Raw genomic sequence first — 26,110 nt, 5'->3', positions numbered from 1 at the left:
GCCCCTCCAAAGACAGCTGGCTTGTGTTAGATGCTCTCTGAACACCGGGTCACAGGTCCTAACATATCACCTGCTCTTTACCTTGAAATGACTGACACCACCGGTCTGCCCAGAGGGCAGGGGTTTGGACGCAACACAGCCTGGCCCAGCCTCTCCTGGGTGATGATGGACAGCCCATCGGGTGGCAGTCCCACTTCCTCAGCAGAGACAACATCCCTGTTACACCCTCTCTTCATGCTGAGTGGCTCTAACCTCCTCTGGAATGAACTCCATGCCTGCAGAGTCATCTTCAGAATGAGTCAGCTCCGCCTTGTCCCAGGCAGGAGACTCACGAGTGGATGTGAAATGCGGATTCCCTGTGAGACAGAGGACATTCCATATCTCGTCCCCTCACGACTGTGTGGGTCTAGTTATTTCATAGGAGAGGGGGAAATGTGAATTTTAATTTTATTTCCTAAGTACTGTTATTGGTGTCTGACCAGCTGATCCCAAGTTTCACATCCTTGTCTGTGAAGCTAAACTCGATGCTGCTGTGTGGGAAGATTCGGAAAGAAAACTCTTAGGTAAGTTTTCATTGTTTGGTGTTTAACAAATACACCACTTCCCTGAATTGCTTTCTGGAGCTGCCAGCTTTATAACATTCTACCTGACATTTTAAAGACATGAAATTTCACTAAATTTCAATATCTTTTATACATCTACATAGTTGATTTATACCATATTATGCTGTGTGTTTGGGGGAGAGGGGAGGCGAGGTTTCAGTCTGTAAATTTGTTCCTAAAATAGTAACAGGGATGAAAAATAAATCAAAGTGATTACACTTCTCTATAGGTATGAATTAAGCATTCCTTTTTTTTTTGCCTTTTGAGATGGAGTTTCATTCTTATTGCCCAGGCTGGAGTGCAATGGCACGATCTCGGCTCACTGCGACCTCCGCCTCCCGGGTTCAAGCAATTAACCTCCCTCAGCCTCCCAAGTAGCTAGGATTACAGGCAACCAACACCACAACCGGTTAATTTTTGTATTTTTAGTAGAGACGGGGTTTCACTATGTTGGTCAGGCTGGTCTCGAACTCCTGACCTCAAGTGACCCACCCACCTCTGCATCCCAAAGTGCTGGGATTACAGGGGTGAGCCACCACGCGGCCTGAATTAAGCATTTCTTAAAGTTGCACTAAAATCCTTTAGGTCACTCAAGTGCCATTTGATATCATTCCACAAGATGAAGCTGGAAAGAAGACCTATTATTTGGGGCAGCAGAAAGTCCACTTTGAGTGCAGCGTCCCTCTCTCTACAGTTTTAGTTTTTAAGCGGAGATGTGTCCTTTTCCAGGGTATAGATTTTTCAAGCTCAGCACCATTGATGTTGGGGCTGGGCCATTGCTGTGGGGCTGCCCTGGGCATTGTCGGAAGCCTAATAGCCTCACTGCTCTGAACGTCAGCAGCAGCAACCTGCCTCTTGCTCCAGGTCATGACAACCAAAAACGTCTCCAGACACGCCAAATGTCCCCATGGGAGGGTGCCTAGAGGACAGTGTGCTATGGTGGCTCCACAATAGCTGCCTTTGCAGCCCTAGAATCAATGTGATCTTGTCAGGGCACTTTTTGTCTTGTTTTGTTTTGTTTTCTGAGATGGAGTCTTGCTCTGTAGTCTAGGCTGGAGAGTAGTGGCACAATCCCAGCTCACTGCAACCTCCGCCTCCCAGGTTCATGCAATTTTCCTGCCTCAGCCTCCTGAATAGCTGGAATTACAGGCATGTGCCACCACACCCAGCTAATTTTTGTATTTTTAGTAGAGACGAGGTTTCACCGACCTGGTCACTAACTGCTGACCTCAGGTGATCCGCCCACCTCGGCCTCCCAAAGTGCTGGGATTATAGGCGCGAGCCACCATGCCTGGGCACTTTTTAAAGGCTGGTTGTTATGGGCACTTTTTAAAGGCTGGTTATGATGGCAATGTCTTCGTCCAATGAGGATTTAAGGCTTCTTTGGGTACCAAGATAATTATGGCCATTATCTCAGGGTTATCATTTTCAACAGGAATAACCCTGTCCACTGTTGTTTGTCTGATCCTCAAATAGCAGAAGATTCAGGATCACCTAGCTTTAACTATGGAGGAGGGACCAATCTCATCCTTTTACACTTGTGGCTCAGAGAGGTTAAGCAACCTCTCCAAGGTCACACAGCCAGCAGAAGTAACACCCTGCGTAGAGATCATCAAGATAGCATCAGAGCCCTTTAGTACGATATCCCAAGTGTCCCGCATGCAAGCCATCGGCACGGTGTTTTGTGGCTCAATATTTTTCAGTTTTTAAGAAAGATACACTTTTTGGAAAAATAAATGAACACAGTGAATGCCCACATCAGCAGAAAGATAGTTTTCTATAATGAGTTCTTTTTCTCTTTATTTCTAAGAAGGTTTAATTTTGCCACAGTTGCTAAAGAAAACATCACACACGGCCCTTATTAAAAAATGGTGCGACAGACTCGTCAACAAAAAGAGTCAAATTTGTAAAATATTTGACGAGATTTATTCTGAGCCAAATATGAGGACCATGATTGGTGGCACAAACCCAGGAGGTCCTAAGAACTGGTGCATAAGGTGGTTGGATTCCAGCTTGATTTTATGCATTTTAGGGGGACAGAAGTTACAGGCAGAAAAAAGAAAAGGGCAAGAGGATCCCCTGCCACCTCCAGGACATCATTTCAGTTGTCTTCTCCAAACACCTCATGGCATCGTATTTCAAAATTCGGCTTTGTCATTTAGCAGTGTGTGGAGGTGTACACGTTGCCAACCGATACGTGTAAGGTGTCCAGTGGTTTGGTCCAGAAGAAAGGATTGTCTGGGTTAAGATAAAGATTGTGGAGAGCAAGGTTTTTTTTTTGTTTTGTTTTGTTTTTTAATCTTCAGAGCTCTTATTGGACCTAAAAGAGGTGCCAGACTCTTAGTTAAATCTCTCCCAGATCAGGGAAAAGACCTGGAAAGGGAAGGGGATTCTGGCAGGATGTGGATTTTCCCTTCGAGAGACAGCTGTGTGGGGCCCCTTCAAAATATGTCAAATAAATATATTCTGGGGTAAAATGCGTGATTTCTTCCAGGGCCTGCTCTCTGTCATGTGATACTGCACTAGAGTCAGGTTGGAGTGTAGTATCTTACTGCTGCAGAGAGTCTGTTTTGTCAGACTTAAGATCTCTGCTTTGATGTTAATGCAGGTCAGCTGTGCCTGGATTTCAACAGAAGGAGGGTATAAGGAGCCTGTCCGACCCCCACTTCCCATCACGGTCTGAACTAGTCTCTAAGGTTTACTTTGGAAAGCTTGTGGCTGAAGGGGTTTGTAGGGGACTAGAATTTTATTTTTGTTTTACAGTCTCAAGGGAATCGTGATAGGTGCGGGGCTACTGCAGTGGGACTGGGCTCAACACTGAGTATAACAAGAAAAAGGGGAATGCACAGCCATGGAGCGGGTGAGGGCAGATGGAAAACTATGAAGAGGTGACATCAGGCCAGGGGGGGTTTTTGTTAGAACCACTTGGCAGGATTCCCGCCGCAGGCAGGCCTGGTGATCAGATACTGAGGGTGGCGGATGAGGAGGATGGTCAGATATCGGGGGGTGGGGGATGAGGAGGATGGTCAGATATCAGGGGGGGGGGATGAGGAGGATGGTCAGACATCAGGGGGCTGGGGGATGAGGAGGATGGTCAGATATCAGGGGGTGGGGGATGAGGAGGATGGTCAGATATCAGGGGGTGGGGGATGAGGAGGATGGTCAGACATCAGGGGGCTGGGGGATGAGGAGGATGGTCAGATATCAGGGGGTGGGGGATGAGGAGGATGGTCAGATATCAGGGGGTGGCAGATGAGGAGGATGGTCAGACATCAGGGGGCTGGGGGATGAGGAGGATGGTCAGATATCGGGGGTGGCGGATGAGGAGGATGGTCAGATATCAGGGGCTGGGGGATGAGGAGGATGGTCAGATATCAGGGGCTGGGGGATGAGGAGGATGGTCAGATATCAGGGGCAGGGAATTGTCACTGCATTGACTCAGCAGGATTCTTTTGGACGAAAGGGGCCAGGGGCCCAGGTCAGAGCCTTGAGGGCTTGGAGGACCTTGCCTGGAGTTAGGTCAGGGAGATCTTTGCCACAGTGTGAGGCTGAGAAGCTGAGCATCTGATCTGTGGGAGTCCAAAGACCCTTATGCTTACTGCGGACTTGCTGTCAGCAGATCCTGAACTTAGGTTCCCATGTTTTAAAGTGTTGTTTGCAAGCACAGCGGTCCTGCTCTCCCACCCACAGAACTCCTATTGCTCACTGGTGAAGGACACTGTGGATTTAAAATCAGGGACGTTCTTTTTCCTCTGTCGCTCATTATACATCCCTCTGAGAACACAGTCATTTTGCTCTGTTTAGGAGGAAGAAACAGGCAGAAGAGAACTCCTCCCATCCCTCTTCTAATGGCTTTTAAAACAGTCTGTCTTTTCTGTAATGGAACAACCAAACCTCGCAATGAGCGTATATGGCTTATGTGAGCAGAAAATAAGAGTAAGACAGTCCCCTGACACCTCGATTAAGTCATCTCGATTGTCTTCTCCAGACACCTCATGGCATTGTACTTCAAAATTCAGCTTTGTCATTTAGCAGTGTGTGGAGGTGCACATTGCTAACCTCAGCCTCACTGAACACTGTTTTTTTTTCTATGACATGTGGATAATAGTGCCTGCCTCAGACACCTGTGATGTTTGAAAGAACCAATTAACCAAAGGGCTTAGCCTACTGCCAGACACACCATGCGCCCAAGATGAATGTCTGTTGTGTCATTCGATCTGTCGGGGAAGGAGGTGAGACACCTGTGGGAGGCAGGGCGGGAGGGGAGTACACAGGCTGTAAACAGCAGTGACCAAGCTGTGATTCATTCAGTCTTGGGTTTCATTCAGTCTTCCACATCCACTTCCATATACTGGTGGTTATACTTCCACCAGTATAACCATGAGTACTGGTTATACCTGTGATTGTGTTTTAGAAAACAAAACTGTTTTATCATTCTGCTTTAAAGATGGCCGAGTGGAAAGACGCAGTCCTGGAATGTTTCAATTCAAGCTGAGGAACTTACCAGCCACGTGACTGAGGAAGTTTTGGTTTCATCTTTCTAAGCCTCAGTTCGTTCTTTGTAAGACAGGCCTCAGCGTGCTGTGAGTGTGAATTCGAGGAACCCAATACTGCTAGAGAAAGGGGTCCAGTCTAGACCCCAAGAGAAGGTTCTCGGATCTTGCGCAGGGAGGAACTCAAGGGAGTCGCAGAGTGCAGTGAAAGACAGCTGCTCGGATGCACAGTGGGGTGCCTGTGGAAAGCAGGAGGACCCGGATGCAGAGTGAGGTGCCTGTGGAAAGCAGGAGGACCCGGATGCAGAGTGGGGTGCCTGTGGAAAGCAGGAGGACCCGGATGCAGAGTGAGGTGCCTGTGGAAAGCAGGAGGACCCGGATGCAGAGTGGGGTGCCTGTGGAAAGCAGGAGGACCCGGATGCAGAGTGGGGTGCCTGTGGAAAGCAGGAGGACCCGGATGCAGAGTGGGGTGCCTGTGGAAAGCAGGAGGACCCGGATGCAGAGTGAGGTGCCTGTGGAAAGCAGGAGGAGGAAGGTGCGGTCTTTCTTTCAAAGGCATCTTGTATCAGTGTAAAAGCCAAGCTATGTGTAAGTGCAGGTGGGCTGACGGTGTGACAAAATCTAGTACTTTGTGGATGTACTTTGTGGCATTTCAGTGCGTACCTACATCTTAGCATGACTATAACCATCCAATTTTTTTTTTTTTTTTTTTGAGATGGAGCCTCGCTCTGTTGCTCAGGCTGAAGTGCAGTGGCGTGATCTTGGCTCACTGCAACCTCTGCCTCCCAGGTTCAAGCAATTCTCCTGCCTCAGCCTCCCACGTAGCTGGGATTACAGGCTTGTGTAACCACCACACGGGTTCGTGTTGCCTGCTGCCTAGACAGAGCTGATTTATCAAAACAGGTGAACTGCATAGAGAAAGAATAATTCACACAGAGCTCGCTGTGCGGGAGACCAGAGTTTTATTATTACTCAAATCAATCTTCCCAAGAATTCAGAGTTCAGAGTTTTCGTTGTTGTTTTTGAGATGGAGTCTTGCTCTGTTGCCCAGGCTGGAGTGCAGTGGTGCAATTTCACCTCACTGCAACCTCTGCCTCCAGGGTTCAAGCAGTTCTCCTGCCTCAGGCTGCCAAGTAGTTGGCATTACAGGCGTGCACCACCATGCCTGGCTAATTTTTGTATTTTTAGTAGAGACGGGGTTTTGTCATGTTGGCCAGACTGGTCTTGAACTTCTGACCTCAAGTGATCCGCCTGCCTCGGCCTCGCAGAGTGCTGGGATTGCAGGTGTGAGCCACCATGCTCAGCCCTGGAGTTCAGAGTTTTTAAGTATAATTTGGTAGGTAGGGGACTAGTAAGCTGGGAGTGCTGAGAGGTCAGATCAGAGATGAAAGCATATGGATCAAAGTTGTCCTCCTGGCCTGAGTCAGTTCCTGGGTGGGGGCCACAAGATGAGATGAGCCAGTTTATCCATCTGGATGGTCCCAGCTGATCCAGCAAGTACAAGATCTGCAAAATATCTCAAGCACTGATCTTAGCTTTTTCAATAGTGATGTTATCCCCAGGAGCAATTTAGGGAGGGTCAGAATCTTGTAACCTCCAGCTGCATGAATCCTAAGCCATAATTTCTAATCTTGTGGCTAATTTGTTAGTCCTACAAAGGCAGTCTAGTCCCCAGGCAAGAAAGGGATTTGTTTCAGGAAACTATAAACCAAGTTTCTCCCAAAGTTACTTTGGCTTACACCCAGGAATGAACAAGGACAGTTTGCAGGTTAAAAGCAGGATGGAGCTGGTTAGGTCAGATCTCTCACTGTGTCAGTTATAATTTTGCAACGGTGGTTTCACTGGTTTTAAGATGGAGTTTATTTTATTTTTATTTTTTTGAGACAGAGTTTCATTCTTATTGCCTAGGCTTGAGTGCAATGGCGTGTTCTCGGTTCACTGCAACCTCCGCCTCCTGGGTTCAAGCAGTTCTCCTGCCTCAGCCTCCTGAGTAGCTGGGATTACAGGTGCCTACCACCACACCTGGCTAATTTTTTTGTATTTTTAATAGAGACGGAGTTTCCCCATGTTGGCCAGGCTGGTCTCAAACCCCTGACCTCAGGTGTTCCACCCACCTCTACCTCCCAAACTGCTGGGATTACAGGCGTGAGCCACCGCACCAGCCACGATGGGTTGATTTTAAAACGGTGTCGCCCTGGCTCTCCTAGATTCCTGTTCCTGTTAACACCACGAAGACTGCGGGCAGTTCTCCGGCCTCCAGGGAGGCCTTCACACACATTTACCCATGTTCTTAGACAATCCTAGGGACTCAAGGTTTCAGCAAACCTAAATGAGCCAGCAGAAAAATAAACTTGAACATGAATGTCAACATTTTCCCACGTGTACTAAAGGGTTGTAATAATTTTAAAATGTTTATTTCAAAGAGCGTTGGTAATTTAAACGTCCTATTTAATCCCCAAAACAGTCCTGAGGGGAAGATAAGGCAGTTATCTTCATGGTATAGGAAAGGAAAAAAGCGAGGGTCCAAGGCCGACTATACCCTCAGCTCCATTAGCCCCCGAGGCCTCCCCCGCCAGGCGCCAATACGTTCTCTCTAACATATTAGAGAGAAAAAACATAAATAACTCGAATAACAACCTTAGCGAACTGCTGAAACTCAGGCGTGGGCGCAGAAGGGCCGGGGATGGGCTCGGTCAAGACCTGAAGGCCCGGGGCTTGGGCCCTGTGACCTCAGCGCGCGCCCCGGGAAGGCTCCGGCTCTGTCCACACCCGGAGCGCGACTCAGCCGCAGCCAGGCCGGGGCTGCTCTGGGGAACGGCGCGGTCGGGCTCTGCCGCAGCTTTCAGGTCCCCTCGGCCCCCTCCGGGTGCAACGCGACCAGGTGGCCAGCGGAGCTCCACGGCCCCCTCCACCCCTCCCGCCAGGGTTCATCCAGGCCCCGCCCCTCCCGCCGGCCCCGCCCCTCCCGCCGGTCGAGGTTCAGCGCGCGCCCCGCGCTCGCCGCCCCGCCCCCCGCGCTCGCCGCCCCGCCCCCCGCGCTCGCCGCCCCGCCCCCCGCGCTCGCCGCCCCGCCCCCCGCGCTCGCCGCCCCGCCCCCCGCGCTCGCCGCCCCGCCCCCCGCGCTCGCCGCCCCGCCCCCCGCGCTCGCCGCCCCGCCCCCCGCGCTCGCCGCCGTGGTAGCGCCTAGGCGGGGACTCTCGTAGCCACGCCCCCGAGGGCAGAGCGCCTGCGCGTGCGCGTGCGCGGGCCGTGTTTGAGGCCGGCTAGTCGTGACTGCGCGGCGGTGCTGTCAGTGACTGCCCGGAGTCCTGCAGGCGCGGGGCGGCGCCAAGCGCAGGGAACCCGGGTGAGGGGCAGTCCAGGTGAGCGCGCGGGGAGCCAGGTGAGGGGGCCGGGAACCCAGGTGAGGGGCAGTCCAGGTGAGCGCGCGGAGAGCCCAGGTGAGGGGGCCGGGAAGCCCAGGTGGTGGTGCCGGGGATCCCAGGTGAGGGGCCGGGAACTCAGCTTGCGGGGAACCCAGATGGGCGCGCGGGAGCCCACGTGAGGCGCAGCCCGGGGGAGGGGTCGGGGAGCCCAGGTAAGGGAGCCCGGGTGAGGGGCCGGGGTGGCTCCTAGCGTCCGCGGTCCCAGCCCTGCCTTCCGGTGGGCGCGCGGCACCCGCGGCGTGCCGTTCCCGGACAGTAGTTTGTGGGGGGCGTTCGAGCCCTGCAGCCCGGAGTTCTGCCCGCGCGGGTGCATGGTGGGTTTGGGGGAGTCCTCACCGCGACGCTGACTTTGGAGCCATTGAGCGGCGCGGATGCCGGACTGTGGGAGGGGACAGGCGGAGGCGGAGGCGGCGGCGTCGCCCCTGACCTCGCTCCCCGCAGACCGGCCAGGCAAGTATGGTCAGCTCACCTGTGTGCCCACGAGGCAGGGAGGCGGCTCCTGCGGAGCCACAGAGGTGCTGTCGGAGCTGCTGTCAAGGACAGCAGGTGTCACATGGGTGTGACCTCCACTGGTCACCGAGTTAGCTGGGGCGAAAGGGGACAAGGTGCTGCTCAACAGGGTGTGGGAGGCGGAGGGACGCTGGGTCAGTCAGCACGTGTAGGAGGGGGAGGGACGCTGGGTCAGGTCACCAAGGTGTGCGGGCGGGGGGGGGAGGGAGCGGGCGCTGGGTCGGGTCAGCAGGGGGTGGGAGCCGCCTGGGCTCTGGGCCCTATCGCCAGCTGCTCTGGGTTGGGGTTGGATGTGGACAGTAAGGAGGGGAGCCAGGGGCTCCCCAGCCTGTGTAGATTCTGCTGTGACTGTTTTCTGAAAGACTGGGGCGAGGCGGCTGTTTCTGACTCCTGTTTCCTTTTACCCTCTGTGTGAAATCTGTAACTATCCAGCTTCTGCTTACCTCACTCCCATATTTTGAGTTTTATTTACATACAGCTTTTCAGGAAGGCTGTGAGAGGAAAAAGCAGTGAGCAATGGTGAAGGAAGCGTAAGTGATGGAGAGAATATGAGATGGCCACAGCTCCCCACGGAGCTTGAACACTTTTGTGCCTGCCTTTCAGACTGGCTGTCATCGAGGCTGTGGTTTTTAAGGAAGTTCTTCCTGAGCATGCAGTTTCCATAAAAAGAGCACAGGTTCTCTAGGTGGCCTCGAGATGTTCACTACAGAATGTCTCATGATAACGAGGAACTGGGCAAAAGCCTGGCAGGACATCGGGTGGGTAAATGGTGGAGTCCCTGCCGCCGTTTTACCGAAGAGGATTCACTGTTGCTAAGAGAAGAGAAGCAGGCCAGGGAGCAGCTTGTATACTGTTATCCCCTTTTACGTAAAAAGGAAGAGTTTGTATCTAGAAAAACAATTGATGCAGCAGGCACCAAAAAATAGTGATAGTGCTTGGAGCTGTGTGAGAGGATTGTAAGTATTTATTTTTATATTTTTATGCTTGTTTATATTTTCTGAATTTTGTGTATTAAACATGTATTTCTTTTGATTTTGGAAAACGTATTTTTACCAGCCATCAATGTATAATTTCCAAAATGTTAGGAGTATAATTCTCATGCAAATAGCTCTTGTCAGGTTATATTTCAGTCACTAATGCAGTATCCAGCAGGATAGGAGTGCCAATTCAAAAGAGAATACAAAAAACTAGGATTTTCTTAGTGAGTGGGTAAAAGGAATGCTGAGAAAAGATTGCCGGATTAGGTATAAGATTGGTGAATATCCTGCGTGCATTGAAACCACAGGCTTTGGGATTGTCTTTTCTTCTTGATGGAAGGAGAATTAACTTTGCAGATTGTAAAATTGTGTGACCCTCAATCAGTGGTAAATAGTTTAGTTATTTCTCCTAGAAAGTCAAGTGAATGTCGGGGTTGTAAAACACTGAACTTGTGTTAGGGAAAAAAGCATGCAACCATTTTTTCCTTTTTGACTTCACTTCCAAGTTGGGATAAATTATCTCAACAAAACACAAAAATGCTGGTATCCTTAGCAGTTTAGCCCCTAGTAAACCGGAGGAGCGCATAGATGCATGACAGAGCCGAAGGGTTCCTGTGGCCACTGAGCCTGGTTCCTGGTCACAGTGCAGCAACAGAGCTAACACTCTTACTGATGTGTTTGCATTCAGATTTCTAAAAACTGCATGACTCAGTGCAATAGAAGAGCTGAAACCACAGAATCTTAGAAGACAAGCTTTTTGTATACATTTTCCCCAAAGAAAATGAAGATCTGCAGAGTCAAGAGATAGTGGCCTTCCAGGAGTTGTTTCTTCTCTGGCTCTACTTTCTCTGCTGCAGAGAGGAAAGGGGCTGGTGTGGAAGGGCTTGGAAGCCTTCCAGAGTGAAAGAACAGGATAAGTCCGTTAGGTTTGGCCTCCAGTTTTTCCCACGGAAGGAACAGCGACTTCCAGCTGTGCGTTACACTTAAGGGCTCCTTCGTGTGGCCTGAACCTTATGGAGCACAGCAAGGCAACAGTGGGAACCCCTGTGTCCCATTTTGCATATCAAGAGTGAGAGAGTGTGGTTGGGTCAAGAAGCAGAAATAGAAACAAAAGGAGAAGCTGAACTCTTCCCATACCCCTTCTGTGCTGCCTATCAGAACAAGGCCTAGTCACACTTCTGTGGGTGCCTGCCTTGTGACTTGGGGTGAACCACAGCTGTTCTCATTACAACACTGACGCCACAAAGGGACAGCAGAGCTCTGCAGGACTCCAGAAAGACTGGCCACTTGGGCTGACCCTGCCTCTGGGGCTGGCCTTCTACCCTCATAGCTGAGACAGCTGAGGAGTTCACCTCCTTTGTAAACTCCTGGCTGGAAGATGCTGGTTGGCACTAACGAAACTCAGAGACGCACAGTAACGAGTTAGACTAGAACAGCACCAGCTTACCCAGAAGGTTCCCGTGGACGCTACTGTGTAGAAACACACATAATCAGGAGGTTTGAGCAAAGAATCAGAATGGGGATTCGCTACAGGATTGGAAGGGGTGATAAGCATTCTGGTCTTGATAATCTGCTGTTTCTGCATCCCTAATTGGCACCTGTTCTCTGACTGCCAGGAGGGTTTGCCCACTCTCAGCTCTGGCTCACCTGTTTCTGTTTCAGTGTCTTTCACCTATCTGCCATTTTTCTGTAGGTATGGTAATCTCTCCAAAAAGATGTCTAGAAAACTTGAAGACTTGGTAGCTATTCACTTCAGGTGAAGATCACACAAAGTAGTTGAACATCTGGCTCCTAGTGGGTGCTTCGTTTCCTACTACTCTGCATGTTTCTTTTCTCTCCTCTCCTCTCCTCTCCTCTCCTCTCCTCTCCTCTCCTCTTTTCTTTTCTTTTGAGATGGAGTCTCATCTTGTTGCCCAGGCTGGATTGCAGTGGCACAATCTCAGCTCACTGCAACCTCCACCTGCCAGGTTCAAGTGATTCTACTGCCTCAGCCTCCCAAGTAGCTGGGATCACAGGCACGTGCCACCATGTCTGGCTAATTTTTTGTATCTTTAGTAGAGTTCGGGTTTAACCGTGTTGGCCAGGCTGGTCTCGAACTTCTGACCTTGTGATCCACCCGCCTTGGCCTCCCAAAGTGTTGGGATTACAGGTGTGAGCCACTGCACCCGGCCTGTGCTGTGTGTTTCTTTTTCCCGTAGTCAGACCCTGGGGTCCAGGGTGGTTAAGGAAAAAACTCGTTTTCTTTCTTTCTTGTTTAAATTGAGATGGAGTTTCACCCTGTTGCCCAGGTTGGAGTGTGGTTATGTGATCTCGGCTCACTGCAACCTCCACCTCCTGGGTTCTAGCAATTCTCCTGCCTCAGCCTCCTGAGTAGCTCAAATTACAGGTATGCGTCACCACGCCTGGCTAATTTTTGTATTTTTAGTAGAGATAGAGTTTGGCCATGTTGGCCAGGTTGGTCTTGAACCCCTGACCTCAAGTGATCCACCCACCTTGGCCTCCCAAAGTGCTGGGATTACAGGCGTGAGCCACTGCGCCCGGCCTGAAACTTGTTTTCTTAGCTTCTAAATAGTGAAACCAAGATCAGAACCCACTAAGCCAACTGCTCCTCTTGGTTTTTCGTTCTCATGTCCTGGAGTGCTTCTCACCTTGACCAAACCAAAGACCTCCTGAAGCATCACTTGGATTAACCACTTCCACTGAGGTGGGTTTGAGTCACTGCTCTGGGCAGAGCCTTCTGGAGTCGGGGACTCTCTCGTCTCAAGGCAAAGGTCCCACGGAAGTTAGTGGTCTTGGCCAAGAGCAGCACATTGATACACCTCTGGCAAAATGGGACCTGTAACCCAGATCTTGTGACCCACTCATGGAAAAGTACAGGAAGAAGTTTTAGGAGGGGTCCATATTTTAACCTGTAGCAGTGTTGTTCAGGGGAATCCTTTTAATGGATTGCTATTCTGTGCTTGACACCTGTCCTTTCCACCCAGCCTGCTTTTCTTTAACACTGGTAAGCCATCTCCCCTCCAGGCATTAGGCTGCACTTGAAGTTGATCTGCTCTGTGAAGTGTATAGGGGTTCAGCGATGCGAATACCAGAGCCAAGTGCTCTTGCCAGCCCCTTAATACCATGTTCAACCTGATTTGTGTACAAGTTAACAGAAGTGTGTTTGGAGATGTGTAAGTACACTGGAGTCTTAATATAGCATGACCAGAAGTGTGGGTCACAAGGGCACACGTGGGCATGGCAGCCCCTCAGGCGTCATCCATAGCATCTATCAGAGAGCACACCTGTGTGCCCTGAACACACGCAGCAGGGGCAGCGTGACACGGGAGCCGTTTCTCTAGGGAGAGACATGAATGCCAGTGCTGTCTTTCCCACATCAGATCTGTGTTCACACAGAGCTAGTCTGTGTTAAAGCTGGAGTGTCAGTGGAGAAACGGACAAACACTCGTACTATTTTTGCCTTTGATTATATGACCATTATCAAACCAAGAGGTTGGGAGTTATCGGTGCTCCCTTGTCATTTGCATCAGGTCCCGGGACTCACATTCAGTGTGTGCTGGAGTGAGCTGGTGCTTCCGGTGCCCTTGGGGTGTGGTCACAGCGACCTTTTTGCCTGAATAATGATGGGGAGTTTTTGCTGAATGGCCACAGTGAGTGGCCCCTCCTGTGCTTCCGGCTCTAGTCCGGCTGCCTCATGATTCAGTCAGTTCTGGGGTCCCTTCCAGAGAGTAGGGGGCCAGCTGTTTGGGGAAAGCGGTGCTCCCAGCCTTGCTGTCTGTTCACTGGGTGTGAGTGACAAGGGTCCCCACTCCCTGCAGAAATTCCATTATCTGGGCAAGTCCCTACATACTGGGTGAGGGGAAGAGGGGGTCTGAGGCTTTGTCGGCAGCTGTTCCCGTGTCCTCATGTGCCTGGGGTTCCTGCCATGTAAAAGGAAAGGCTGGAATCAATCGCAGGTCTCTTCCAGTTTTGAGAACTTGAGACTCTGGTGTTCGTAGCTTTGCAGACAGGTTCAGGCTTAGGTAAACTGGACCCCTTGAGCATGATTCAGCATCTGTTCATGTGTTCCATAAATGTTTCTTGAGGGCCTGCTGTGGACCCAGTGCTGCATCAGGCAGTGTAGATGCTGTGATGAAGGCAGGTGTGGTCTGTGCCCTCACAGAGCTTGCTGTCCAGTGGAGGTGAGGATTCAGTAAGCACTTGTATCAAAAGTGAGTATTTGGGGGATGCATCAGGAGCTTGTAGCAAAGATACTTAACCCAGGCCGTGGGACTCCCCTACTCTGGGAGGGCATCTGGAACAAATGGCCTTTAAGTGAGGACCTGACAGGTAAGCTGGCGCCACCTGCAGGGAGGTAAAGACTTCCGGGGAGAGGGCCCAGCAGCTGCAGAGGCCCGGAGGTGCAGGAGAGTGTGATGTTTTCAAAGGACTGGAAGGCTGTAGCATGGAGTGAGAGGCAGGGGTGGTGAGAGTGGAACCATAGAAGACCGCGTTCTGCAGAGTGCCGTAGGTCACGATCAGGAGTTCAGGCCTTCCCTGCCCGTGTTGAGAAGCCGTTCCATGGCCTTAAGCAAGGAATAACATGAAGAACAGGAGCTCAGGTTCTCATGACATCCTTGGGGTGTTCACCAGGATCAGACAGCAGAAGTTCAGTGCTGTAACAAAGTGTATCCCAGTGCGATGAGCTAAGTATGTTTCCTCCTGCGATGCCTGAATTGTGTGACTGACCGGGACTGCTGTGAAGGCAGGAGCCTTGCTGGTGGAGTGAACATAGGACGAGCATAGGACCTGTGTTCCTGCCAGCACCGCTCCACCCTCCTGTTCATGGCTGGACCGCTCTAGCTTTAGTTTCATTTTCTTTTTTTTTTTTTGAGGCGGAGTCTCGCTCTGTCGCCCGGACTGGAGTGCAGTGGCCGGATCTCAGCTCACTGCAAGCTCCGTCTCCCAGGTTTACGCCATTCTCCTGCCTCAGCCTCCCGAATAGCTGGGACTACAGGCGCCCGCCACCTCGCCCGGCTAGTTTTTTTGTATTTTTAGTAGAGACGGGGTTTCACCGTGTTAGCCAGGATGGTCTCGATCTCCTGACCTCGTGATCCGCCCGTCTCAGCCTCCCAAAGTGCTGGGATTACAGGCTTGAGCCACCGCGCCTGGCCTCATTTTCTTTCCTCTTATACTGTCAGTGGATGTTATCTTGGTATGTTTATGTATCCTTGTAAATGCATTAAGAATAAGGTGCAGAATTAAATATTTGTAGTTGAATGTTTGCGTTACTGGGGTAGTGATGTGTCCTTGCTTCTGTTGAGTCAACGTAAAATGAATGATCTTTTCTTTCTTTAGATTGAAGATGGACATGTGACAGTCCCAGGGACCGCTGCACTGACTTCGTTTCCTTAGACAAGACACAGTGTTGGGCCCAGGACGCCTTTGGAATACAGTTGAGGACAATGAATCCTGCGAGCGATGGGGGCACATCAGAGAGCATTTTTGACCTGGACTATGCATCCTGGGGGATCCGCTCCACGCTGATGGTTGCTGGCTTTGTCTTCTACCTGGGTGTCTTTGTGGTCTGCCACCAGCTGTCCTCCTCCCTGAATGCCACTTACCGTTCTTTGGTGGCCAGAGAGAAGGTCTTCTGGGACCTGGCAGCCACGCGTGCAGTCTTTGGTGTTCAGAGCACAGCCGCGGGCCTGTGGGCTCTGCTGGGGGACCCTGTGCTTCATGCTGACAAGGCACGTGGCCAGCAGAACTGGTGCTGGTTTCACATCACAACAGCAACGGGATTCTTTTTCTTTGAAAATGTTGCAGTCCACCTGTCCAACTTGGCCTTCCGGACATTTGACTTGTTTCTGGTTGTCCACCATCTCTTTGCCTTTCTTGGGTTTCTTGGCTGCTTGGTCAATCTCCGAGCTGGCCACTATCTAGCTATGATCACATTGCTCCTGGAGATGAGCACACCCTTTACCTGCATTTCCTGGATGCTCTTAAAGGTAAGTGCATGCGTCAGCAGAAGATGACACGTGCCTCACACATTTAATCACTGGCTAGAATGTCTTGGACGCTGCCGTAAACTCAACAGCAGGCAGGATTGCAGCACACACATTCAGTTACAGATTCATTTTAGTTGAATGCAATTTTCTTAATTTTAAATCTTTTAGGCTTTCTACTCCTTAAGGAAAGAAAGCTCAGTAGATCTTATGGCTCAGTAGTGTCTGGAAGCACTTAATTTTTTTCTTTCTTTTAATAATTTTATATGTATCTATATATATTTTTTTTTTTTTTTTTTTTGAGACAGAGTCTCACTCTGTCGCTCAGGCTGGAGTACAATGGCATAGTCTCGGCTCACTTAACCTCCATCTCCCGGGTTCAAGCGATTCTCCTGTGTCAGCCTCCCGAGTTAGCTAGGACTACAGGTGCACACCACCACACCTGGCTAACTTTTTGTGTTTTTAGTAGAGATGGGGTTTCACTATGTTGGCCAGGCTGGTTTTGAACTCCTGACCTCATGATCTGCCCGCCTGGGCCTCCCAAAGTGCTGGGATTACAAGTGTGAGCCACCACGCCTGGCCTCTTTTAATACTTTAAAAAAACTGAAGTAATATATGTGTGTACACATGTCTTGCTTGCTATTTAGTTTTGAATAAGGTTGTTTTACTAGTGCTCAGAAGTATTGTGACCTTGCATAGTTATTTGCCTAGCACTTTCTTTCTGTTTTTGAAGAACATGTTTTAAAAATGTTTGTCACTTGATTGTCATATTGATGTCAAAATGTTCTTCATGTTAAACAATTAAATTTTTTTTTTTTTTTTTTTTTTGAGACGGAATCTCACTCTGTTGCCCAGGCTGGAGTGCAGTGGTGCGATCTCGGCTCACTGCAACCTCCGCCACCCAGGTTCAAGCAATTCTCTTGCCTCAACCTCCCAAGTAGCTGGGATTACAGTACCCACCACCACGCCTAGCTAATTTGTGTGTGTGTGTGTATTTTTAGTAGAGACGGGGTTTCACCATGTTGGCCAGGCTGGTCTCGAATTCCTGACCTCAAGTGATATGCCCGCCTTGGTCTCCCAAAGTGCTGGGATTGCAGGCATGAGCCACCGTGTCCAGCCTTAAAATTGTTTTTACGTAGATTCTTGCTGTCTTTTATGACCCATCATGTTGTTTATGGGATATTTGATATTAAATTTGAGATCCTGCAAATGCTCAGCCATTCACACGAATGGGTCATGTTACTGCACGTTTCTTGTGTACAGGAGACTGGTAGCCTTGAGAGGAAACGTAAGCATAACAAATCACTCCTGCCTTCGGGGTCTGGGTGGGTAGATGGTATCAGTTCATCAAAAGTGCACTGAAGTGTAAACAGTACAGACTGTTCACGTGTAACCCCCATGGACTCCAGCCAGGTGTCAGACACTGTGCTGGCACCTGGGAGCTCAAGGAGGAGCTTGTGTTCCTGCTGTCCCCTGAGGTTGGCCCCATCTGGCACCAGATGGGGTGTGTGAGCACAGTGACAGGAAAGTGCAGAGAAGCCATGGCCCCAGATGGGGACCCTGTGCAGGAGGAGAGGGAGACACATCGGAGTTAAGGCAAGTGAGTGAGGGTGAGTGGGGCACAGTTATCGCCAGTGCAGAGCCCCACAGGGTGGCCATGGAAGTAGATGGAGCCCACAGCAGGCAATACTGGAGACGTCCTCGTGGGTGCGTGGTTTGGGCGGTGGCAGGAGGAGTTTGGGGGCAGGTGTGATTTGGCTGGACCTTACCAGGGAAGAAGAGTTGGAACCATGAATGGTTTGAAAGAGGCCCTCGAGTAACCTGGCTACTGAGTTTCCTTGCTGAGCAAATGACTGAATATGAAGCTGCCGGTCTAAGTGTGGGGTCATTTTAGGAATGATGCTGTGACCTGGGACCTCATCAGAGTCCTGTGGGCGGCATGCAGTTTTCCAGTTTTCTCTTTGTGGGCGTTATTTCCGTAAGAGCGCGGGCTTCTGGGGATGTGGGGCAGGGCTGTGACTTCCCCGGGTTTGTCTGGTGTGAGATCAGTGTGGAGTGGAGAGGTGTGTGCTGGAGGAAGAGGCCTTGGCCTGCGCCCCACATTGCCTGCTCCTCTCACCTGGAAACACCAGACTTCAGGAGTCACTCGGCTGTGGCAGAAAATAAAGTTCTTGAAAGGAAAGCAGAGGTGCTCACTCACATCGATTCTCTAAACATCAATACCGCAGCAATGTCCCAAGTGGTAAACAGTGACTAAATTATTAATACATCCCACAAGATCGTGTGTTTGGGGTCATTAGTGTGTTTCGAGAAATAGATTAATAGTTACCTTGTTTTTTTTTTTTTTTTAATTACAAGTTCTTTAAAAACAACAAGAAATGAGTCAGTCTCTCCAGTCCTCGGGGGAAAGCAGTGTTGGATTTCTCCAGTTTTATCTGTGCTTCTTCTGGAGCCGGGTGTGGGGACAGCGCCTCCTGCAGGATTTGCCGACACAGGCGTCTCCAGCAGTTCTCCCTCCCCAGGTGTGTTGGTGGAGCCCAGCCTCCAGGAGGACAGACTCAGAGAGCGAGACTTTATTTTGGAGGTTGCACGTTCTCTAAAGCTTTTAGGGTGCTGTTTGTGTAGAATGGAGAAAGGGTTATTTAAGTATTTACTTCGAACCCTGCTCATGTTAACTGTATAAAGCCAACAGACCTCAATAACAGAAAATTATAACCTCAATTAATATAGCTCAGGGCCAGTATGTCTACATAGTTCTATTTTGCTCTAGTTGAATTACTAGTAAATGCAGTAAGAAAACACTGTGTCTAAAATTTTGAAATTCTTTTAAAGCTGATAGATTCTCGCATAGCAGTAGGGCATGAGGATTCAACATTTCTCCCCCATCAAGGTCTGATTGATCAGAACTAAAGGATGTAAAGACAAAATATGGCCATCAATTTAGGATGGGTGTCTAAGTCGAGCACAGTGGCTTGTTCTTCGTATTAGATTTCTGTCTTAGATTTGGTTCTGAAATGTTTCGAATTACATAGGACTCAAACATCTAAACATGATTTATCCAGAGACTCACTAGTTCAAAATACAAATGAGGTGATATAAAAACACTGTCAGGCCGGGTGCAGTGGCTCACACCTGTAATCCCAGCACTTTGGGAGGCCAAGGCAGGCAGATCACTTGAGCCCAGGAGCTCAAGACCGGCAACATGGCAAAACCTCGTCTCTACAAAAAAAAATTTAACTGGGCGTAGTGGCACACGTCTGTAGTACCAGCCACTTGGGAGGCTAAGGTGGGAGGATCACCCGAGCCTGGAAGTTCAGGGTTACAGTGAGCTGTGATTACGCCACTGCACTCCGGCCTGGGCAAGAGTGAGACCCTATCTCAACCAAAAACCAAAGCCCACTGTCAGTTTTTATATATTTTGTATTTATACATGTGTGTGTATATATATGTATGTATACAGTCGACTTTCTGATTCCATGGGTTCTGTGTCTGGATTCAACCAACTGTGGATCAAAAGTATTTGGGAAAAATTTAGAATAATGCAACAATAAAAAATATAACAAATACCGATACAATGTAACAATTTTATATAGCACTTACGTTGTATTAGGTATTATAAGTAATCTACAGATGATTTAAGGAGTAAGGGACAGTGTGCTTAGGTTATATGCACATACAAAGCCATTTTATGTAAGGGACTTGAGCATCTGTGGCTTTGGGTACCTGCAGGGAGCCCAGGAACCAGTCCCCCAAGGATACTGAGGGCAACTGTATATTTAAGTATGGATATAACTGCCAGGCGACAGAGCTTTGCATGTGTTATGTCACAGATTTTGTTCCTGTAGATTTTGCCTCTTTTTTCAAAGCCTTTGGTGACTTTGACTACAACAGTTTTAGTGCCTTAGTAAAACCAAAGAACTCTCAGTTCTCAAGCTTTGAGTTTTCTAAACTTAAGGTAGTGATTATATTCTGATGTGACTGTTGATAATTTAAGATGACTACTTTCAGTAAGTGAGGAAAATGGTGGAGGAGAACTTTTTGTGAATTGTGAGGGAATGGCCAAGTGAATGAAGGCTGAGCTCGCGAGAGCCTGGGACTGAGTGCATGGTGTACTGTACAGTTCATCACTGTGTGGGGCCTTCCAGCTAATGCAGAGGATTCTGACATTCAAAACGTCGACTCTTCGCTGGTTTGTCTTCACACACTCTGTTCACTCCTGTTGATACCGTACGCTCTCTTGAGGAGTAATGAGCACTCTTGCAGGCCCTGTGCCAGGCGCCGGGTCATAGCAAAGACAATTCTCAGTCTTCCATAAGTGGGAATCTGTGGGAGGCACGCGTGCGTGTGGCGGTGCTCCAGCACACACATGACAGAAGATTCTGGAAGCTGAATCTGTGAAGGGCACACGTGTGTGGTGGTGCTCCAGCACACACATGACAAAAGATTCTGGAAGTTGAATCTGTGAGGGGCACACATATGGGTGGTGGTGCTCCACACACATGATGACAGGAGATTCTGGAAGCTGGAATCTGTGAGGGGCACACATGCATGGCAGTACCCCAGCACACAAATGATAACAGAAGATTTTGGAAGATGGAGTCTGTCGGGGATACTTGCATGTGACGGTGCTTCTGTTCACACAGAAGGTTCTGGAAACTGGAATCTGTGAGGGGCAGCTGTATGTGTGGTCATGCTCCAGTACACATGTGATGACAGAAGGTTCTGGAAGGTGAACTCTGTGAGGGTTGGATATGAATGTGGCCCTGCTCCAGTACACACACATGTAATGACAGAAGGTTCTGGAAGGTGAAATCTGTGAGTGTTGGATATGCATGTGACCCTGCTCCAGTATACACACGTGATGATAGAAGCTTCTGGAAGGTGAAATCTATGAGGGGCAGATGTGTGTGTGGCCCTGCTCCAGTACACACACACGTGATGACAGAAGGTTCTGGAATCTGGACTCTGTGAGTGGCACACGTTCGTGTAGCCATGCTGCAGTCCACTGCGTGACAGAAGGAGCATTGTCTTTCCTTTAGTTTTTGTCAGCCGTTTGATAAATGCTTGAGTGTCTTCAGTTTGATAACTAGCGAGGGAAAACAGTGTGTGAGACTTCTGGAGTCCTTGCGGCTCCATGCATAGGTCTGTGCCTGACCCCAGTGCACCCACACGTTCACTCGAACAGGGGTACTGGGATTGTCTTAGCCACGCTGTTCATTTGGCCTCAGACTGCATCCTACTGAAGTCCCATCATCAGTGGAAAGGGCTTGTGAGCTGAGTTTGTCCACGCAGCAGAGGGGTGGGCAGCAATATGGATGGTTTACACAGACACGGTCAGAGACGTTACCCAGACCCAAAAGAGTACACAGTGTGTGATACCGTTCCATGTACAGTCATGTGTTGCTCAACGACGGGTGTGTTCTGAGAAATGTGTCCTTAGGCTATTTCGTCATCCAGCGGCCGTCATAGAGTGCCCTTCCATGTGTCTAAGCCAACTCTACCCTCGGCTCTATGCACCAGAGCCCATTGCTCCCAGGCTGCACACCTGGACAGCACGTGGCTGTACTGAATACCGCAGGCAAGTGTAAAACAACTGTAAATATTTGTGTATCTAAACATACCTAAGCATAGAAAGGTATAGTAAAAATACCGTGTTAAAGATGAAAAATGGCACACCCATGCAGGGTGTGAACTGGGAATGGAGCTTGCAGAACTGGAAGCTGCTCTGGGCGAGTCAGAATGAGTGGTGAGTGTGAGGGCCTATCACTGTGCACTTCTGTAGACTTTATGAACTCTGTGTACTTAAGCAATGCTAAATTTATATTAAAAATTTCTTTAATCATAAATTAACCTTAACTTACTGTAACCCTTTTACTTTATAAATTTTAAAGTTTTAAAACTTTTCCACTCTTGTAATAACACTTAGCTTAAAACACAAATACATTGTGTGTGTGTGTGTGTGTGTATATATATATATATATTCTTTATACCCTTATTCTGTAAACTTTTCTTAATTAAAAAAGTTTTTTTTTAAATTGTTGAAATCTAAGACGCAGATACACATTCACCTAGCTCTGCACAGGGTCAGGATCGTCCATATCACTCTCTCCCACCTCCACATCTCGTCCCACCGGAGAGACTTCAGGGGCAGTAACAGACATGGGGCTGCCCCCCCCGGGATGACAGTGCCTTCTTGTGGACCTTCCTGAAAGACCTGCCTGGGGCTGTTTATAGTTAACTTTATTTTCATCAGGGAAGGAGTACACTCCAAAATAATGGTAACAGTGTAGTATAGTAAAACAGTAAATGATAGGAACTGTTCAGCTCCATCATGATCTCGTGTGGGCCACCGTCTGTCTCTACACTGTGCGTTGTGGACTGAAACAGGCGCTGAGCCCTGGACACTGCTGTCGGTGCAGTTGTCAGGCCTCACCTGGGTTTGGGCCCACCTGGTCCTGCCACTGTGGGTCTGAGGGAGGTGTGAGATCGAAAACTTGCCTGTGCCAAAGTCCAGCATTGTCCTTCACCACTTTTGGACCTGGTGGTTGTGGCCAGTTGTCAGAGTGACTGTACTGTTTACCACCCAGACAAGGATGTCAGGGACTGCCCAGGCAAACCAGGATCTGCAGTCTCCCCAGGGGCTGAGAGCCAGCTACATTTGGGACTTTTGCTTCAGACATATCAAGAACCTCCAAGAACTTGTAGCCTAACTCTATACTTTCACAAGTAAGAAATAAGTTATAGTATTAACTCTTCACATTTCGTTTCAATCCCATGTCACTTAACTGTCCAGAACTGACAGCCACGGGTTCCTCTGGTCTGCGTGAGTTTCTCCCCTGTCCCGTTCAGTTTGGAGGCTCCAGGCCTGTTTTGGATCCTGCTTCCTCTGCTCTTCTTCCTGAGTGTTCGTTGTGCCTCAGCAATGCTGAGTGCGTGGGAAGTGTGTGGTCCCGGCCCACGGAGGTGGCCCCAAACACAGGTGGGAGTGTTTCGTTTGCACCCGGGGTTGGGGTGATGTTTGTGGAAAGCGGCACTGGCAGTCTCTGAAGGCGTGTGTGTGCATGAGGCTGCCATTATGCACACGTGGGAGCCCCGATGTCCCCTCTGAGACCTGGGAAAGACTCCAGTGACAGTTGTGTGAGGCAGGCTGGGCTACTCTGTTCTGCTGGCCTTTCTCTTCTAATTTCCCTCACATTTATTTTTTTAGTCCAGACTTAGAATGGATGCTCTTTGACTCAGGATGGGGTTACATCCCAATAAGCTCATCATAAGTTAAAAATATTGTGTCAGAAATGTGTTTAATACAAGCAGCCTACCAAACATCATGGTATACAGCCTGGCCTGCCTTTAACATGCCCAGAAGACTTGGCTCTGCCTACGCTTGAGGAAAATCTTATAGCACAAAGCCTGTTTTACAACAGAATGCTGAACAACTCCCGTAATTCAGTGAATGCTATACTGAGAGTTGAAGCAATGGTTATGTGGGTACTTGAAGTACGGTTTCTACTGAGTGTGTATCACATTGGCACCATAAAATCAAACAATTGTAAGTCAGACCGTTGTGAGTAGGGGACTGTTGATAAAAGCTGATACACCTGGGGCTTTAAATATTCAAAACTACCAGAAGAACATGTTAGAACTTTTTATTTTATTTTATTTTTTTGAGACAGAGTCTCACACAGAGTCTTACTGTTTCTCCAGGCTAGAGTGCAGTGGCACGATCTCAGCTCACTGCAACCTCTGCCTCCCACGTTCAAATGATTCTCATGACTCAGCCTCCCAAATTAGCTGGGATTACATGGTGCGCCACCATGCCTGGCTAATTTTTTTGTATTTTTATTAGAAGTGGGGCTTTGCCATGTTGGCCAGGCTGGTCTCAAACTTCTGACTTCAAGTGATCTACCCACTACGGCCTCCCAAAGTGCTGCGATTATAGGCATGAACCACCGTGCCCGGCCCAAGTTAGAATATTTTGCCGGGGTGGTATACTGTATTAGTCAGCTCAGGCTGCCACAGCAGGCTGCCATAGACTAGGCAGCTTGAACAGCAGAAATTCCTTTCTCACAGTTTTGGAGGCTGCAAGTCTGAGATCAAGGCACCAGCAGATTTGTGTCTGGTGAAGACCCACTTCTGGTTTACATGGCCACCTTCTGGCTGTGTCCTAGCATGGAGGAGGGGAAGGCTCTGGTCTCTTCCTCTTCTTATGACACTAATCCCATCATGGGGCCCCACCCCCCTGACCTCATCACTTCCCAGGGTCTAAGTATGGGAGCTTCAGATACCTGTGTCTGGTTTTGCCAAATAAATATTGGTTATTTACCTAATATGTGCAAATTCAAGATAAAACAAAGATTGAAGGGAGACCGAAAGAAAGGTTGAATTTCTCATAGCTTTAGGGAACGGAAGTCAAAGAGCAAGAGGAGCAGGAGAGCAGCATGAGTGGGCAAGGGTCAACCCTGCTGGCCCAGGCGCGCCCACGGAGCCGGCGGCCTCCTTTCAGAATGAAGTCCTAGTGAGAGCAGAGCCCTGGGGAGGAAATTCTGTTGCTTTGAAATGAGTTTGTTTTGCTTGGTAAGTAAGGTAGCAAATACCTCTTTGTGATGTGAAGAATGAATGTTGGCAATTTCGTATTAACTTGTGCATTTGTCTTGTCTCTGTGCAGGCAGGCTGGTCCGAGTCTCTGTTCTGGAAGCTCAACCAGTGGCTGATGATCCACATGTTTCACTGCCGCATGGTCGTGATCTACCACATGTGGTGGGTGTTTTTCTGGCACTGGGACGGCCTGGTCAGCAGCCTGTATCTGCCTCATTTGGCACTCTTCCTTGTCGGACTGGCTCTGCTCACACTAATCATCAATCCATACTGGACCCACAAGAAGACTCAGCAGCTTCTCAATCCGGTGGACTGGAACTTTGCACAGCCAGAAGCCAAGAGCAGGCCAGAAGGCAACGGGCAGCTGCTGAGGAAGAAGAGGCCATAGCTGCTCCGGCCGGGGCTCCTGGGCACCAGCGGATCCGGTACACCGATTCTGGGAAGCTCCGTGAATAATGGCTTTTGAATTAATGAGGCAGTGAATGTTTTGTGTTTAGTTCTGAGGGCAATACTAACTTTATTTCTCATTAGTATTAATTTTGAAGTAGCTACAAAGTATTTTTAAGAAATTATAATTTTGTGAATGTCCTGGCAGGTTCTGTCAGTTTAGCCGCACCAGACCGTGTCAAGCATCTAGGAGAGGAGTCCATGGTGTCCGGGGGGCGTCACACCTGTTGAGGAGTGGGGTGGCTTTGTCTGAATGCTGGAAAGGGCTTCGTAGTAAAGTGCCTCCCACTGGGTGGGTGGGTCAGCATCGATTCTTTCCAGTCACACACTCATACGCCATGTGTCTTATTCAGAAGTCACATTGTTTTCAGTTGGAGAGAATTGGGCTAAGATAGAATGTAATACGATTTGTTTCTTGTTAAAGTTTCCCAGCATATGAAATTCTAAGCTGGGCAGGGTGGCTCACACGCAACGTAATCCCGGCACTTTGGGAGGCTGAGGCAGGCAGATCACTTGAGGCCAGGAGTTGGAGACCAGCCTGGCCAAGATGGTGAAACACCATCTCTACTAAATTACAAAAATTAGCCAGGTGTCGTGGCACACATCTGTATTCCCAGCTACTTGGGAGGCTGAGGCAGGAGACTCGCCTGAACCCAGGAGGTGGAGGTTGCAGTGAGCTGAGATTGTACCACTGTATTCCAGCCTGGGTGACAGAGCAAGACTGTCTCAAAAGAAAAAAAAAAAAAAATCTAAACCCAGGTGTACGGCAGTGCCATCTGGTGGCAAAGGGTACAAAGACAACGCTGAGGGATAGTGACACTCCTGTAGCAGCAGAGACTCCTTGGAGTCTAACCCCCACCAACCAGGGCCTGGGGTGGTCGAGTGAAATCTTGCAAGGTTTTTTTTTGAGACGGAGTCTCGCTCTGTCGCCCAGGCTGGAGTGCAGTGGCCGGATCTCAGCTCACGGCAAGCTCCGCCTCCCAGGTTTACGCCATTCTCCTGCCTCAGCCTCCCGAGTAGCTGGGACTACAGGTGCCAGCCACCTTGCCCGGCTAGCTTTTTTTGTATTTTTTAGTAGAG

At 49.4% G+C, this 26,110-nt stretch overlaps 1 protein-coding gene across 5 annotated transcripts; it reads left to right on the top strand.

The window, feature by feature from the left end:
• The first annotated feature begins 266 nt into the window (after positions 1–266).
• CLN8 (CLN8 transmembrane ER and ERGIC protein) lies at positions 267–25,758 on the top strand. 5 transcript variants are annotated; one of them, XM_033177695.1, is made up of 3 exons: positions 267–563; positions 15,345–15,994; positions 24,654–25,172. In XM_033177695.1, exons 2-3 carry the CDS (start codon positions 15,452–15,454, stop codon positions 24,969–24,971), a joined length of 861 nt encoding a protein of 286 aa, XP_033033586.1. In that variant the 5' UTR covers positions 267–563; positions 15,345–15,451; the 3' UTR covers positions 24,972–25,172. The 5 variants fall into 5 exon arrangements, with proteins under 5 accessions (XP_033033586.1, XP_033033569.1, XP_033033578.1 ...); XM_033177678.1 differs by lacking the exon at positions 267–563 and adding an exon at positions 8,290–8,457 and having other exon boundaries at positions 24,654–25,758; XM_033177687.1 differs by lacking the exon at positions 267–563 and adding an exon at positions 8,322–8,477.
• Positions 25,759–26,110: the final 352 nt, after the last annotated feature.

The sequence above is a fragment of the Trachypithecus francoisi genome, unplaced genomic scaffold (genome assembly GCF_009764315.1).
Source record: "Trachypithecus francoisi isolate TF-2019V2 unplaced genomic scaffold, Tfra_2.0 Contig01558, whole genome shotgun sequence".
NCBI classification, from domain to species: Eukaryota; Metazoa; Chordata; class Mammalia; order Primates; family Cercopithecidae; genus Trachypithecus; species Trachypithecus francoisi.
Note: the sequence above shows the minus strand (reverse complement) of the source record. Positions and strands in the feature narration are given on the sequence as shown.

Coding starts and splice junctions, on each gene's coding strand:
- CLN8 (XM_033177678.1), top strand. CDS start 15,452: ATGAATCCTGCGAGCGATGGGGGCACATCAGAGAGCATTTTTGACCTG. Junction 15,995..24,653: donor TTTCCTGGATGCTCTTAAAG/GTAAGTGCATGC, acceptor GTCTCTGTGCAG/GCAGGCTGGTCCGAGTCTCT.